This window comes from Salvia miltiorrhiza, chromosome 7 (assembly GCF_028751815.1).
Source record: "Salvia miltiorrhiza cultivar Shanhuang (shh) chromosome 7, IMPLAD_Smil_shh, whole genome shotgun sequence".
NCBI lineage: Eukaryota > Viridiplantae > Streptophyta > Magnoliopsida > Lamiales > Lamiaceae > Salvia > Salvia miltiorrhiza.
This window is the reverse complement of record NC_080393.1, coordinates 19,474,883-19,492,504: the sequence shown is the minus strand read 5'-3', so window position 1 is coordinate 19,492,504 and position 17,622 is coordinate 19,474,883. Positions and strand designations below refer to the sequence as shown.

Here is a 17,622-nt window from a genome sequence, read left to right as displayed (position 1 = left end):
AACTGTGACATAAGTTTTGATATTGTAAAAGCATAATTTAAAATCCAAGCAGTTATTCTTGCAACTTTAATAATATAAACCAAAAACTACGGTGTGCTTAAGGGTTAATAGTGTGAATAGATGCTTACAATTGTTTGCATGAAACATGGCCATATTTAGATCATAAGCTCCAATGCTTGGACTCACTGATTGTAAAACACATGAACTTTGTGTCACTTGCTTATCAATGATATGAGCATTTAATTTAAATTACGAATTAAGATGTACCTGTGGTTATTTCAGTATTGTAGAAATTTGCAATTCTTTGTCGCTTGTTAGTAGGTGAATACATCTACAATAGGAAATTTATAAATATATATTAACTTCACAAGTATCCATTCACACAGTTTATTAGATTTAAAGTATACACAAAGAATAATCAGATAAATATATTTTAGCAGTATCATGATGAGATTAAATTCGAGTTCGAATGAGAAATCCTATAAAGGTGACGTTGATGAGATTTGAATATGAAGAAAATTATTTAAAATTTGCTCAAGCAATTAAATTTTATAAAAATCATATATCTATATTAATAATTTAATTATAATATTTGTATGGATGTGAAATTGTGATTATTAAGTTTAAACTCTAATTGTGATTATTTTTCAAATATAAAATTGTAATCTTCACTATTTAATATCCCATTCATTTAGATTTTTACTATAGCTCATAAAAAATAATGATATCCATATTATATAATTAAAATAAATCAAAGGTTCGACAACTACTTGGATTAGTTAACAAATAATTTAAGAATTTCCAATACTTAACAAAAACCAAGATATTAAGTTTGAAAGTAACTGTACAATATATTTATTGAATTTAATATCATGTGTCGAGTCTTTATTTAAGAACATTAAGTATTTTAATCCTTCTAAGATTTATGAATAAAAAATACATAAATATAAAAAAAGACAATACACGCTTGAGGTGGGAAAATTAAAAAGAAAAAATAAGCATAAAAGACAAAGAAATAAAATGAGAAAGTTATAAAGTTGAGATTCTAATAAAGCTTAAATGACAATTCTTTAATTTATAGGTTGTTAGTAGGTGAATCCATCTACAGTCAGAAATTTATAAATATATATTAACTTCACAAGTATCCATTCACACAATTTATTATATTTAAAGTATACACAAAGAATAAAAAGATAAATATAACTTAGTACTATCATGATGAGATGAAATTCGAGTTGCAATTGATAAAACATTTAGCACAGAGAGATATTCACTACACAATGAAGTACATACCTCAAAATTCATAATTTGATGAACGAAGATGAAATAGAAATTAATATTGATCCGAATGTATGTAATTTGATTGGAGATAAAAGGTAGAGTGTTCAAGCCATTATTTATAGTTGAAAAAAATGTATGATGGGCAGTAGCCAAATTGGAGGCTGATTATTAGCTTTTTAAAAGTTAAGATAATCAACAGGAGTAAATTTTGGAACATTAGCTATAACTCAACGGATGTTAATTCCCTATTCTTTTCCTACTTGTTATGATAATCAACAGGAGTAAATTTTGGAACATTAGCTTGTTATGATTAGTTGACTTTTGGAACATACTTTTTTGGATTCATTTTATTTTCAAGCACCTCACGTTTTTTCTTGCCACTTAGTTAGGTTTGATTTATGCTTAATTGTTCTAATTTTAGGGGCTTTCATGAGCTTTAGTTTAAGATAATCTTCTGAAAATTGGTGCGTTTTATGGTGTATTTTATACTTTGCAGGAGATTTAGGTTTTCGAGATGAAGAGTGCAAATTTTGGAGAGTTTGGGCTAAGAATTACGTTTTTGTGCATACTCTGGCATGTCAGAGAAGCAAAGCCCCGCATGCCAGAGCAGCGAAATGGGAAGCCAGATAAATGCTCCAGAGCCAGAGCAGCGGAACCATTCCAGAGCAGCGGAATCATAAGTGCCAGAGGAATCATAAGTGCCAGAGAAATCAAAGCCCAGAGAAATCAATAGACCCAGAGCAGCGAAGTCAAAAGTCAGAGCAGAGGAGAGAAAGCCAGAGCAGCGAAGTCGCCGAGGTGCCAGAGAAATGGAGGTGCCAGAGAAATCGAGGTGCCAGAGAAATCGATAGTGCCAGAGAAATCGGGTCTCGCCAGAGAAATCGAGATGCCAGAGAAATCGAGGTGCCAGAGCAGCGAAGTCGCCGAGGTGCCAGAGAAATCGAGGTGCCAGAGAAATCAAGGTGCCAGAGAAATCGATAGTGCCAGAGAAATCGAGGTGCCAGAGAAATCGGGTCTCGCCAGAGAAATCGACGATGCCAGAGCAGCAAAGTCACCGAGGCGCCAGAGCAGCGAAGTCGCGGAAGTGCCACAGAAATGGAGGTGCCAGAGAAATCGACGGTGCCAGAGAAATCGATAGTGCCAGAGAAATCGAGGTGCCAGAGAAATCGGGTCTCGCCAGAGAAATCAAGGTGCCAGAGAAATCAAGGTGCCAGAGCAGCGAAGTCGCCGAGGTGCCAGAGCAGCGAAGTCGCCGAGGTGCCAGAGAAATCGAGATGCCAGAAAAATCGAGGTGCCTGAGAAATCGATAGTGCCAGAGAAATCGAGGTCCCAGAGAAATCGATAGTGCCAGAGAAATCGAGGTGCCAGAGAAATCGGGTCTCGCCAGAGAAATCGACGGTGTCAGAGAAGTCGACTGTGCCAGCGAAGTCGCCGAGGTGCCAAAGCAGCGAAGTCCCCGAGGTGCCAGAGAAATCGAGGTGCCAGAGCAGCGAAGTCGCCGAGGTTCCAGAGAAATCGAAGTGTCAGAGAAATCGATAGTGCCAGAGAAATCGACATGCCAGAGAAATCGATAGTGCCAGAGAAATCGAGGTGCCAGAGAAATCGACAGTGCCAGAGAAGTCGAGTCTGTAGTGCCAGAGAAGTCGACTGTGCCAGAGAAGTCGAGTCTGTAGTGCAGAGAAGTCAAAGATCTGGTGAGAAGAAGAAGACGAAGATTCAAGTGCTTGAGCATGAGTGGGGAAGACAGGAGGTTCGGGAACCAAGTGGTGAACCCTGGCTAGGCGAAGATACCCAACAGGATCAAATATAAAGTTAAATGGATTGTTTTTTAGAAATATAATTATAAAACAAACAGAACTTGTTATGGTTAAGTTTGAAAATAGTCAGCACACAAGTTTTTTTCAGAGTTTCGAAAATAAATTTTCGTGGTTGAAAACGTCAAGTGGAAATTATATTCTTAAACTCTAATTTTTGTAATTCTTTTTAAAATGTCAATCATATTATAAAATTGAAGACCCAACAAACAAAACACAAAGTTCAACCAAAGGAATCAAACAAAACCTGCTTAGATATTATTCAATTTTGTCTAATAACCTGCTTATATATTTATTCTATTTTGTTAAAAAAATCCATACGCATCACACGCTAATCACAGCTGCATTTCCGAATGGCAAGTCTATTTTTCCTATATTATAAAGAATATTTTTTTCTCAATCTCAGCAGCAACGTTTCTCAATCTCAGAGGTGTTTCACTACGATCAGCTCAATGTTCGACTATAAATCATAGTTTCAAAGATTTGTTTTATTACATACTTGCTGTTTAATTCATTTCGATATTAACAACCATTGGATTTTCAGAAGAACTTCAGAAACTCGAATTTGAACTGCAAATTCTTAAGTTTTATTAAATCAACTATGCATGAAACCATACTGCACTTATTTAAATAAAACACACGAACGGGAATTGTAATATTTCATAAAAAACTAACTAATCTTCACACTCGTCCATCAATTCCGCCTCATCTTCGGATGGATCCTCCTCCGAATCACTTATCTCAATTGGTTCGTAGTTTTCGTCGATAACTTGGACACCCAGATATAGAGCTCTAAATTTGTCCTCCAAGGCGATCTTGAAACGCTCAAAGTTAATTTTGTCAATGCGCCCCGGTCTTTTAACGATCATTTAATTATATATCTCGGCGACAGTGTAGTAGAGATCTTGCGGAACGGAATCAACAACTTTAAGTGCAGCCTCAATATCACTAACCTGTCGTCCGTATTCCATGGTCCTAAGCCATAAAAAACGAATACGATCAAGATTCTCTAATATTCCCATTCGGCCGTTCCATTTGCGGTTAAAGAATCTATGCTTGGAGGCCTTGTGCAGTTCTTTCATTGTTGCGTGGACGCCGGCCATTCTAATGAACAGAAACCAATTGTAAGAAAAAATAATCGATGGATTAGTGATAATATGGGGATTCACTTTACTTTATAAAATATAAGTCCAGATCAAATATAAAGATGATGATGATGATGAAGAAAATTTTCAGCATCGAATATAATAGTTCAAACACAAACATGAATGATTACATATACAAACAGAATCCAATAACACAGAATACAATAACCTTGCATGATAGAAATATGAACACAAACACAAACATGAATAGTTCAAACACAGATAGAATAGTTCAAGCATGAATAGTTCAGCCTAGTGCATGATAGAAATAGGAACAGGAATCACCCCAAATTTCAGCCAAGCCATGATAAAAACAGGACAAAATTTTAGAACCAGAATTGAGAAAATAGAACTCAATAAGTTCGACCAGAATTGAAAAAACAGGACATCAATATATATATATATATATATATATATATGCGACCAGAATTGAAAAAATAGAACTCAATAAGTTCGAACCTTCCCACAAAACTCAGAACCTCAAAGTTGAAAGAATTACCTGTTCTTGCTCCACGGACGAAGAATGACCTGCAACTTTTCTTTCTCTCTGCAATTTCTAAAGCCCACTTGTAGAAGAATAGTCTGCCAAGAATTTAAATAAAAAATCAAGGTGTATGGGTAGGATTAAATCCGCTGATTTGCCTTTCCAAATCTATCACTCCAAATTACTTACCTTGAACCATGGATATGTAGTGTGGGGTGCAGCCATGGATGAAGCACCTCCCAAATTTGTTGCAGCCATGGATGAAGCACCTCCCTAATTTGTGCCATGGAAATTGAAAGAGAGACTGAATCTCCCAATTATACAGCCGATTGTTCGAGATTTGTGGGAACATTCGGCGACGATTGTGTGAGAAGGAGCGAGAGAGAATAAATCTCTCAATTACACAGCGGTTTGTTCGAGTTTTGTGGAAAGATTGAGACTGGAAACTCATATTGTGAGATAAATTGAGAAGAGACATTGAAAGAGAAAGACGCTATTTGCGTCTATTGTTTGAGAAGAAGCCAATTTGAAAGATGTAAAGTGATGCGGATTTTCAGATGGAATTAAATATAATCTATAGTGTGGGGTGCAGCCATGGATGAAGCACCTCCCAAATTTGTTGCAGCCATGGATGAAGCACCTCCCTAATTTGTGCCATGGAAATTGAAAGAGAGACTGAATCTCCCAATTACACAGCCGATTGTTCGAGATTTGTGGGAACATTCGGCGACGATTGTGTGAGAAGGAGCGAGAGAGAATAAATCTCTCAATTACACAGCGGTTTGTTCGAGTTTTGTGGAAAGATTGAGACTGGAAACTCATATTGTGAGATAAATTGAGAAGAGACATTGAAAGAGAAAGACGCTATTTGCGCCTATTGTTTGAGAAGAAGCCAATTTGAAAGATGTAAAGTGATGCGGATTTTCAGATGGAATTAAATATAATGATTTAGTTTGATATTGTCCCAAAAAAATAATTTAGTTTGAGTTTAGTAATTCATAGTAATTAATTAATACTCCAATAAATCTATTATTCCATATCTATGCTCGGTGATTATATTTAAAATTTTATATTTCATATATCTTTTTACTTGATTTTTTCCAATGATTTTTTCCAACATGAATTAATAATAATACGCCTTTTCTCTAAAAAAAGAATAAAACTGTAAAGTTCGAATTATTTTAGCTAAAGATAGCAAAACAATAATTAATAATCTAGAATCAAGAAAAGAAAATACTTAAAAGTAAAATTGAATCATTTTTTATGTTCCAAAATAGACTGATTCCTCTGGCGATGATTTCGCTGACTCCTCTGGCGAGGATTTCGCTGACTCTTCTGGCGAGGATTTCGCTGACTCCTCTGGCGAGGACTTTGCTGATTCCTCTGGCGAGGATTTCGCTGATTCCTCTGTGCGTTGGTGAATGCTTTAAGGGGGAGGAAGGTGTAAATTGTTACATGTAGACACCAGGAGGTGCTTAACTTTATATTTATGAAACAAATATTTAACTTAAAAACAAACAAATTCGAAGATAGCAGATTGGATCCAAAAAAACATATAATCCATATTTGTTTAAAATCAACCAAAATTCAACAATAGCACTACAAATTCAGATTAATTGACATTCGATTTCTTTGGCCTCTTTGTCGCTGAAAATTGTATATCACCACCATCTATATCCGTAGGGGACAATTTCAGCCGATTACGTTTCTTGGGAGTGACTGAGGTGGTCGTTGAATTCGAACATGTCTCTTAATTCATTTCAACAGCAATATGCAATATTAATATTATATTAGTCGTAAATAAATAAATAAATTGAATAATCAATACAAAAAAATATACGCCTCCTTAATATAAGTCCATTTTACCTCTTCTTCTGGTTCGTCCTCAATAATATTGCTACCATCTTTGTACTTGGAAGCAACTTCCTGCAACTTTTGCAATGCAACATAAATTTCAATAGATTAGTATAAACAAATAAAACACAATTTAAATTAAATCATGAAAGACATTATGATTTTTTTTATCAAATTGTGAAAGTTTTTAAATTACATATCAATGAATTCCACTTACACCAACATTTACACGAGAGGGAAATTGAGCAATGACACGAGCATCTCCTGTTACATTTTTCACCGTATAGACACGTTCACCGAATCTTAAACCAATTGAATCTTTTAAAGAGGCACTCTCTCGTTAGCATGGTGGACAATATTTCAGGTGTTCCATTCCTATCACCGGTCTGACAACAAAAGGAGTAATTATAATTGATAGATTTTTATATAATATCGAAAACAATCCTATGTCATTGTGAAATAAATTATACAATTCCTTGATAAATAACCTGTTGCACCATTTCCTCCATGACTTGGGTAGCAGTCCTTTTCAAAAGATTTAGGGCACAATCCTCAAAAATCGTGAAATACGTCTGATCAATTTCATCGCCTACAAGTACCTTCATCAAGTACCTAACGATGATACAAAATTTAAAATACATCCTTGAAAAAAGCAATCCAAATAAATGTTCACAAGTCATTAGATTTCTACATACACCATAACAAAATATTATGATTCTCCCAACATTGATTTCGCTCAATGTATTTATAGAAACATATTTTAAGTTTGACTTAAAATACCTTATAATAATTGACCCAATTGGACGTTTGCACTTTTTGCAATGATCTCCGATAGTGCTTCCTCTGGTGTCACAGCCCAAAACCGTTTACTACCTTTGCAAATTTTATTTGAAAATTTTTATATTTTCGAGATATTAAAAATATAAATCTATGAGTCGAGTTTGTGGAGAATTATCTAGTCGCGCCCCTAGCTAGATGTATGACTCTAAATTCTAGGTTATACCTATAGAAATAAAGTTTTATATTCCAAAAATATTTTTATATAAATTTGGGCCTAAATAAATTTATTTACTTAAATATATTTATCATGGACATTATATTAATTTTGGATTAAGAATAAAATATTTTCATAAATTTTGTTAGTGTTGGGCTTATTGTTATTAATGTGCCAAATTCTTTTGCAATGATCCTAAAACAATTATTCAAGTTTCAACATTTATAGTTTATTAATTATTTCAAGGATTTGGATACCTTATTTTCGTATCTGCAAATTAACAATTTCTACTCTATTTATTTACATTTGTTTAAAGAAGTCTCCAAGCCAGCCATTCCTATTTTTATTCTTATCAGATATCTAACCGCCCTAATTAGATAAATGACTTTGAACTATAGATTATATTTATAAAAAGATACAAATTTATATTATCAAATATTTTTAATAAATATGTTGGGCCATAGTTTTTATTCTTTTTCTATGATAATTGGGTTAAAATTTTATTATTTGAAAGCCCATTTATCATCTTTAAAGCCCAATTATTATTATAAGTCTATATGTCTTTCTTTAATTAAAATGAGATGTTACGTGGTTCAGTTTTTCCTTAGCCACATATTCGGATTTAATCACCTTCAGTCACCTAATTTTATTCAGCCATGTATCACTCACTGCTATCACATTTAAATTCACCCAAATAACCTGCTAGGTTTCATTTCATCAAAATTTAGGTTTCATTTCATCAAAATTTTCCAAAGCACAAATTTCATTCACGTTAACAGACTTCTCATTTCTGATATTTCCTTCACAAAACTTCAATTGGCAATTTTATTGTTTCTGTGAGATTTCATGTTTTAATTCATCACAGCAAATTACTACGTTTTTCTTTCATTCTCATTTATTTTGTGAAACAAAACAAGCCCATTAAACCAAACCCCTCTGTACATATGCACATAACCAAAATTCCTTAAAAAGAAAATCTTTTATAAGAAATCATTTTGGATAAATTCCTTTACGTAAGTATTTGACAAACACTACAGTAGCAAACTTTGATCAGCAAACTTTGATTTTATCTTCAGCTATATTTTATTCTGAAACTTAGAAAGCAAGTGTAAATTTCCTCAGCCACCATCTGTTATCATCTGCAGCAAATGTTGATTTTTGATTCCTCCACAGCATCAAACTTTGAATTCTACAGCAGGAAATTTGATTTCTTTCACATTCAAAACTTTGAATTCTACAGCATCGAACAAGTATTTACTTCTCATTGCTGCCGACGTAACTTCTCCTATTTATACCTCAATCCATCATCCTCAATTCATCATCCCCAATTCGTTTTCCTCATTTGTTTTCTTACACCAACTTCTCGTCTGTTCATTTTCGCTCAAGTGGTAATTTTGATTTCTTTTGTGCAGATACTATGAAATTTTATTTCAGCATCTAAATTGTTTCTTCATTCTCTGCTCAAAACCAAGATTTCCAAATTCATACATGCATACATCATCAAATCTATCATTTATATTTAATATGAAATCAAATAGAATTCATATCCATAGTTTACAGAGAAAGAAATTTTGAAAATCTAGACTGATAAAAGGGAGTTGGACTGAACTTTGGGGGAGGAGTTGGTGCAGAGGCGGTGGCGGGGAGAAGTAGGGGCGGCGTACGGCGAGAGGAAACAGGGGCAGCGGCACCGTGGTCTCTGCCGCTGCTGTGTATTACCGGTCAGGGCGGAGGGAGAAGCGTTTGGGCTGTGCTGCTGTCCGTCGCGGTGGCGGTGGCGGTGGCGGCGCGGTCTCGGCTCTGCTGTGCTGTTCCGGTCGAAGGAGGAGGTGGCTGGGACGGCGAGGACAGGGGCAGGGGAGGATGAAGGGAGATAGGAAGATAGGGAAGGAGAGTGAGGAGGTAGGAGCCGCCGGCCTCCGGCGGTGGCGGCCGTCCGGTGGCGCGGTGGTAGGAGGCCGAGAGGGAGATTGAGGGGTGGAGAGAAGAGAGAGAGCGGCTGAGAGGGAAGAGGCGTGAGTTGTGAATTTTAGTGAATCTGCTATGTGTTTGTGTCGTGGGAGTGTTGGGGTGTGTGTAAGTTTAATTAGGGATTGTTAGATGGGCTTAGGAATGGGCTTTATTTTGGGTCTTAATTTTATTAATTGAATTGGGCTTCTAATTTAGTTAATTCTTTTAAGTAGTGAGCATAATTTATTTAAGCCCATAGTTACTCTTTTAATTATTATTCCCATTTCAGATTTTCTAAAAAAAAAAACTTATATAAATAATTTTCTCAAGTTTAATTATATTTAAAATATTTTAATTAAGTCCTTATGTTTTATTATTTAAATTTATCTGACTAGGTGCGGCGCGACTAGGATATGAATTTTAATTGTATTACTCAAGTTAGCATTCAAGTTGAAGTTCAAGTTCAAGTTAAATTTCTAGGTGTGGGATTTATTTCAGTACATGCACGTGGTTAATATTTGTCCATTTTAATATTATGTGTTTACCGTATGTGTTGTAAAAATATTTATCGCTAGGGGCCAGCATAATTGGTCCAGGACTTCACCGTCCTTGGTATGCCACAATGCGATTTCACGTTACAGGGTTGCAACCATTATATTGTCGCCAGGGATCCATATATAGGGTCCGGGACATTAAAGTCCTTGGAGTTGCCACAGTGCGTATGGAAGTTATGTTACGTTATGACAATATGTGTTACCATTTTATTAACATGGACAATTATTGCATGTTCCCACACTGAGTGTACCCTGTATACTCATCCCATATTCAACAGTTTCAGGTGATTGATATCGGAGGCACGTGGAGAGTCGAATGGGCGCGTCGAATCTATTTAAAGATAAATGTTTCCTAAAACATATTATGTTATTTCATGTGATATCTCTTGATTATGTAAACTCTGAAATTCTATACTATTTGAGATTTGTGTGTGATTTGTTTAAATAAATGTTATTATATTATTTTAATGTCATGACTTGATTAATTTATATTTAAATTCATTTCAAATATTTATTTAATAATTTATATCTTTACGAAAATATATACATGGATACATACATAATTTTTATTTATATAAAGATTTTATTTTGTTATATTTTCCGCTGCTAAAAAGATATTATTTTATACTTAGAGTTTTTCCTTAGTAAAAGTTTTATTAATTAGTTAATTATTTTTCTGACATCTTCATGTCGTGCTTTGAAAATAAAGTTGTTTAAATTTATGAATTCAAAATCAAGTTTTATATTTGAATACATTATTGAAAATTTTGATATCTTATAAATCGTTTTAAAAGTGCTTTAAAAACCAATTTTATTTAAAGATTTCTTTTTCTTAAAATTATTTTCGAAAATATTTATTTTAAAAGTGAGTTTTAAATTATTTTAAAAGACTTCCGCATTAAATATTTATTTAAATTTTATTTTTTAACTCCTTAATCAGATTAGGGTGTTACATCTGGCAATCCCTTTCAAGCATCTATCATTTCCACATGCTTCATAATACCACGACTCTTGCGGGTGAAAGTTCAATATTGTCCCTTTGCAGTTAAATGTTCCACACTATGGATTTTAAGAGCACAAATAGAAGAAATATGTGTTAGGAAATTAAGAAATAAAATAGCTCATAAAAAAAAATATTACCTCTTCTGATTTTATCAAGTCGCATAACCTTCTTGCATGAGCAGCATCCAACCATTCATTCCTATTCAGTGCTTGTTGACCGATAGATATATCGGTAATGGTATCATTACAGCTAGAAGATCTACTAACACCACGCCTTAATGTAATGCAAAAAATTTCATTATATATTGGAACAACGTAAAATGCAAAACTTGTACAAAAGTATAGATGTATGAATCAAAATTCTCATTTAAGCAGACAATATTAAGCAAACACTAATAATAATTAATTATATATTAAAGCTGGCAATATAAACTGTTAACAGTAATTGAATTATCAAACACTATATCTAACTCGTGAAATAGGTAAAACATCTTAATAAACAGAAACCAATGGTAAGAACAGAAAAAAAAAAGAAGAGAAAAATCATTGACCTATTACATAATATTGACAAAACACTTCATGGTCATTTAAGTTGCAATTAATACTTTCTTACTTACTTTGGCAAATAGCTAATTCATCTTTATGCAGTTCATATGCTATATGAATTATTTTATTTACTATCATGTGCATAATGGATTTCTATTAGTGTTAGTGAACAGGAATCACCAAAAAATTTTAGATGCGCCATGATAAAAACAGGACAAAATTGTAGACCATTCTTTTAGCTATGCATATAAATACAAACCTTAGTATAAAATCTTTCACTTCTTTTATATCTGGACAGATAAAAAAATTGCTCGGATTCTTCATCGAGGAAACCTTGATTTGGCCTACACAAAATTGAATTAGTAAATTCGACAATGGAGTTTGGATATAGGTAAGTTTTATATGTATGAATGTTTATGTTTAGTCATAATAATTAAACCTCTGAATGTGGATATCTTTGCAAATTGCAATGCCACCATTACAGGCTCTTTGTCTTCTGCTGATTTGTTCTCCATAAATGTTTTCAATTCCTCGGCAAGTGATCCCCATAAGACACAGGTTACTTGCGTGCCGCTGTTACGAAGACATCAGGAGAATTAAACATCAACACAAAAATAGAAGAGAACAGAGGAGAAAGAGAAAAGGACGGACAGAATAGAGCAGAGTAGAGAGAAGAGAACAGAGCAGAGATAGAAGAGAGTGGACAGAGTAGAGAGAAGAGAGAGCGAGAGAGCAGAGCAGATGGCGAGAGAGCAAAGCAGATAGAACATTCTTTTAACACTCCGCCCAGCACCCAGCGCGCAGAACCGCTCGCCTCACAAAGCATAACAAAGCTTTAAGCATAGCTCTGTCGCCAGAGTAGAGAAGTGCTCTAGTGCAGAGAAGTCCGCTGCCCAAGCAGAGAAGTGCTCCAGAGCAGAGAAGTCCGCTGCCAGAGCAGAGAAATGCAGAATTCCAGAGTAGTGCAGAGAAGTCCGCTGCCAGAGCAGAGAAGTTCTCCAGAGCAGAGAAGTCCGCTGCCAGAGCATAGAAATGCGCCAGAGCAAAGAAATGCAGAAATCCAGAGTAGTGCAGAGAAGTCCGCTGCGAGAGCAGAGAAGTGCTCCAGAGCAGAGAAGTCCGCTGCGAAAGCAGAGAAGTGCTCCAGAGCATAGAACATTCTTTTAGCTAGGCATGCTTACATCATTCACCATTATCTCTTTATCTTAATCCACATCAAATTAGGCTGAGTATGATCCCAAATTTTATAAATAAAAAGCTAAAAAGTATACTCCAAATAAAGGATTGTTTTTCATGCATAGATATCAATATGAAATGCCCAAAAAATCTTATCTTTAAGCACAGATCCAATCCAATAAGGCTTTCAAAAATAACAGACTATATAAGTTTTAAAGACAGGTTTATAACAGAGATAGTAAATATAAATTAATAAAGACAATCATACTCTGCATCGGCTAATGTTATGTCACACTTGGATGCCTTGCCAGTTCTGATTTCGACTTTAACTATGTTAATAGTGTGGGTCATAACCTCCCCAAGAACATCTGCACCATGAATATATTTTTCAACGTCAAAATATAGATTACAATACACATAAATTGTAATATGACTTTCATGATATTAGGTTTAGCAAATTATACTAACCCAAAAAGAAAGTGGGATCGTGTGTAGGAATATCTGTAAAGGGAATAAAATTAAATCCATTTTCCAGAATTTCGAAGCCTTCATCCAGTTGCTCAATTTGGGTGGCAAGGCCGAAGCCAAGCATATACAAGTGGTCGACCTTGGCCATGTGAAAATTGGGTTTGTTGTCCATTACTTGGAAATTTTGGATCATATTTATATCTTCCTCTCTCAAAAGAGGCATAAACTTCCTTTTATTTCCAAAAGAGACAGATGCTTGAATTTGATTGCCCTACATGACAGATAAATTTTTCAAAAGGTAATCTAATGCTTGCATAGAGTAATCAAATTTAAAGCATTACCCATTCATCGATTAAAATCATCTCCAAGCCTTCTCGGCCTGTTAAATCCTTTTGAACCTTTATTCCAAGTTTTTTTTATCGATGGAGTTGATTTGAATGATTCCATTCCTTGTCGTTATTTCCTTCGTTGAGAACAAAACATATAAATATCTGCTGAAATATAAAGTTTATTAAAAAATAATAAAAAACAAAACAGATTGATATCAAAGAGGAAAGAGCAGAGCAGAGCAGAGAGAGAAGATTGAAGAAGTGATTGCGGAGTAAGGATATAAAGCCAATCTAACGATCGATATAATATGCGCAAATCTTAATATTGGAGAACTAAGTGATTGCGCCGATGGCGAAGTACGGTATCGTAATAAGCGTCGGACACGATGATTTAACGATTATTATACTACTCTAATCATATCAATACAATGTGTAGAAATTATAGAGAAAATCAAGAACCTCTGAAAACTGGTGATGTATAGATATATTTTCGAGTGAGAAAACAAATCTCAGAACCTCAAAGTTCAAAGAATTACCTATTGTTGCTCCAAGGACGAAGAATGACCTGCAACTTTTCCTGCAGCTTTTCCCTCTCTCTGCAATTTCTAAAGCCCACTTGTAGAGGAATAGGCTGTAAAAAAATTATATAAAAGATGAAGGTGTAGAGCTATATGGCAAGAATGAAATCCGCTGAGTTGCCAAATCTATCACTTCCAATTACTTACCTTGAATCATGGATCTGTAGTGTGGGGTTCAGCCATGGATGAAGCACCTCCCAAATTTGGGCAATCGAAATTGAAAGAGAGAGAGAGAGAGACTGAATATGCCTCGTCTGCAGCCATGGATAATCTGTAGTTGTGGGGAAGATGCGTTTGCGGCCATGGATGAAGCACATCCCTAATTTGTGAAAGATTGATTGAATAACAGAGAAACTTGAGAAAAGAAACGGCTGATTGCTTGATATTGTGAGAGAAATCTGAGAAAAGAAACGCCTGAATAATAGAGAAATCGACACCAAGAAGCTTTTAATATCGGCTGAATATAATTTGTGAGGAAGAACCGCTAATTTGTAAGAGTCAAGGGTCGAACTCATACCTTGTGAGGAAGAACCGAATTTGACTTTGAAAAATTGTGAGAAAAAAGGCTTTCAAATAGTACAAAATAAAGCCCTGTGAGTGTACCATGTAGGAGAGAGAAAGAATATGGGGGCTTCAACATGTATTGCTTTATAGAATTGATAGATTATATTAACATAGTATTAATTTATTTTAACTAAATTATCTTAATATCAATTAAAATCAAACAACACATAAGAATATTGTAGGATTAAAAATTTATATATCATACCAAATAACATATTATATTTCAAAATATTTTAATACACTTTGCCATATTTACTAATATATCAATTAATTATATCACACTTTATCCTATATCACGTATCGGACGAACTCCTATAATATCATCACATCAACCTATCATGATAATATTACCTAGGAGAAAAAAAAAACTTATCATAATAATAAAAAAATCGTCTTGATCGGCAAAATTACTTATTCTACAAAATATATGAAAAGAATTAAAAAAAAAAGAAAAATATTACTTTCCATTAAACAAAACGCACCTTTTTTTTTTGAGAACCAAAAGGAAATCAATTAAAACCAAACTCAAGTTGGGATTACATCATGGGGCAGCGCACCATCAGAGGAAAAAGGAAGAAGATTTCGTAAAGCATAAGAAGCAAGCCTATCAGCTAAGGAGTTATCCTCACGGGAGGTCCAACTAAAAGCAATCTGGTGGAAGGAGCTCATCATCCCATAAATAGAGTTCAGAGTAGTGCCGAGATAAGAAAGATCATCCACTCGTTTCATCAGCATCCAATATAAAATTTGGTTATCCATTTCAAAAACAGCATCCAAAATACCCTGCTCCCTGCACAAATGGAAACTTTCGAGCATAGCGAATGCCTCCCCATCGACAACTCTAAACTCACCAGCTCTGAACCCATACCGACAACAAATGATAGTATTCTCTCTATCTCTCATCACAACACCTACACCATATCCAACACCTTCAACAATCGCCGCATCAATCGACAACTTCATCTGTCCCTCCCTAGTACAGGCCACTTTTGTAGCTTTGAGTTGATGTGGTGAATCAATCACAGGCGCCACCCAGTTAGCTCTAGAAGCAATAGCAAGACAATCCACATGATCCAATTCTTTCTGTTGAAAAACAAGCAAATTCCGAGCATACCAAATGGACCAAGCTAGCGTCGCGAACATTGCCTGACTCTCCCGATGAGGGCTGCTACGAATATTTTCAAACCAATCCTTTATCGAACAAACACCTGATAAAGGTTGCAGACGAAGGGGAGAAACAGACCAGAGGACCTTAGCCCATCCACAATCCCGGAGCGCATGTTCCAAAGTCTCTTCTTGATCACCACACCTTCTACAAAAACCATCCACATCAATACACCGGCTCCGGAGAGCCTTGTTTGTGGGAAGAGCATCAGCTAGACATCTCCACATGAAAAGTCTCACTTTTGGAATAACATCAAGACCCCATATCTACTTCCATAACTCACCATTCGAATCAGAAGAAGAAGCGTCAAACCTGGATCTTAAGTTCAACGCCAACTGGTAGCCTGTCCGCACCGAATACATATTAAACTTTCCATTTGGCCAAAAAGGCTTATCGGGTTCAGCAGGATTACCTTGAAGTTGCGCCAAAATCCGTTCTCTATAACCATTATCCATCACCTCCAATAATTTATCTTCGTCCCATGAGCCATTTTCCTCGATGAAAAGCTCCTTAACCAGCAAGAGCTTCTTTCCTTCCTCAACCCCAGCTGTCACAAACTGACCTCTCCTAGCCGGCAGCCAACGATCAACTCCAATACGAATCCGATCTCCTTTACCCAATTTCCAAGCCACACCCTCCGCAAGTAAGTCTCTACCAACAAGAATGCTTTTCCAAGTGAAGGATGGGTTATGAGCATTTCTAGCCAACAGTAGATCATTCCGCGGATAGTATCTCGCCTTAAGAGATCGAGCAAGAAGAGTATTGTCATTGAGCGCCAAGCTTGTTTAGCAAGCATAGCCTGATTAAAAAGGCTAATATCTCTGAACCCCAGACCACCAACACCTTTCGCCGTACACAGTTTTTTCCAACTTTTCCAGTGAATTCACCTTTCTTCGTGTTTTTGACCCCAGAAAAAGTTCGACGCCACACTATTCAGATGCCTGCAAATCTGATCAGGAATAGTAAAACAACTCATAAGGTAAGATGGAATAGATTGAAGAACTGTTTTGATAAGAACCATCTTGCCCGCGCCAGAGAGATAACGTTTCTTCCAGTCTTTAGATTTTTTCCTAGTTCTGTCAACAAAACGCACCTTTAATTGACAATAAACCCATGTTTTTAATTGATAACTTATTCTCACGACAAGTTAGAAGAAGCCATCACCCCATTCATCTGTATCATGGAAAAGCCAAACTAAGAGCATCAGCATCGCTGGGTGCGATGGTCGGATCGAACCCGGCCTATCGCACCCAGCGCCGTTGCTGCACCCGGGAGCGAAGGGAGGGGGGCGTTCGAACGCACTCGGCAATAGTGGGAGCGAAGGAGGGGCGTGTTTACACGCGCCCCATTTCCGAAATAAAAAAAAATCGAATTAAAAAAAAAATTAAACGGTCATTTGACCGTTGAAGCCAACGGTCTTCTCGGCCAATTTTTTTTTCTTTTTTTTCCTTTTTCACCTATATATATTCCCTTCCTCAATCACAAACACTACATCAAACTACTCATTTTCTCTTCAATTCTTAAAAAAAATGTCTTCATCCACCAATTCTTCCAATAATAATTCTTCCTCAAATTCTTCATCCGACGAAGAAGTTCATGTTTTATGGGCACGCTTTGGTCCGGTTGACCCGTAGTTCGACGCCTTTAAATTTTTCGAAAATTGGATGTTTTAAATATTTGTTGTTTTTTATTTTTATTTGTAATGTTTGGATTTTTAG

General features: G+C 35.5%; 2 protein-coding genes and 1 long non-coding RNA gene across 3 annotated transcripts; 1 reads left to right on the top strand and 2 right to left on the bottom strand.

Annotated features, from left to right (window-relative positions):
* Positions 1-3,669: 3,669 nt before the first annotated feature.
* Positions 3,670-5,643, bottom strand: LOC130993215 (uncharacterized). Its single transcript, XM_057918023.1, has 3 exons — positions 4,914-5,643; positions 4,740-4,822; positions 3,670-4,199 (listed from the first exon to the last, which is right to left on the bottom strand). Exons 1-3 carry the CDS (start codon positions 4,980-4,982, stop codon positions 3,965-3,967), a joined length of 387 nt encoding a protein of 128 aa, XP_057774006.1. The 5' UTR covers positions 4,983-5,643; the 3' UTR covers positions 3,670-3,964.
* Positions 5,644-6,836: 1,193 nt separating this feature from the next.
* Positions 6,837-13,408, bottom strand: LOC130993213 (uncharacterized). Its single transcript, XM_057918021.1, has 9 exons — positions 13,269-13,408; positions 13,069-13,168; positions 12,064-12,197; positions 11,884-11,968; positions 11,217-11,352; positions 11,030-11,135; positions 7,359-7,419; positions 7,067-7,190; positions 6,837-6,964 (listed from the first exon to the last, which is right to left on the bottom strand). Coding segments are annotated over exons 1-7 (687 nt in total). The 5' UTR covers positions 13,393-13,408; the 3' UTR covers positions 6,837-6,964; positions 7,067-7,190; positions 7,359-7,417.
* LOC130993214 (uncharacterized) lies at positions 7,433-10,549 on the top strand. The gene is made up of 3 exons (XR_009091601.1): positions 7,433-8,960; positions 9,918-10,002; positions 10,355-10,549. It is a non-coding gene; the product is annotated as an uncharacterized LOC130993214 (long non-coding RNA).
* Positions 13,409-17,622: the final 4,214 nt, after the last annotated feature.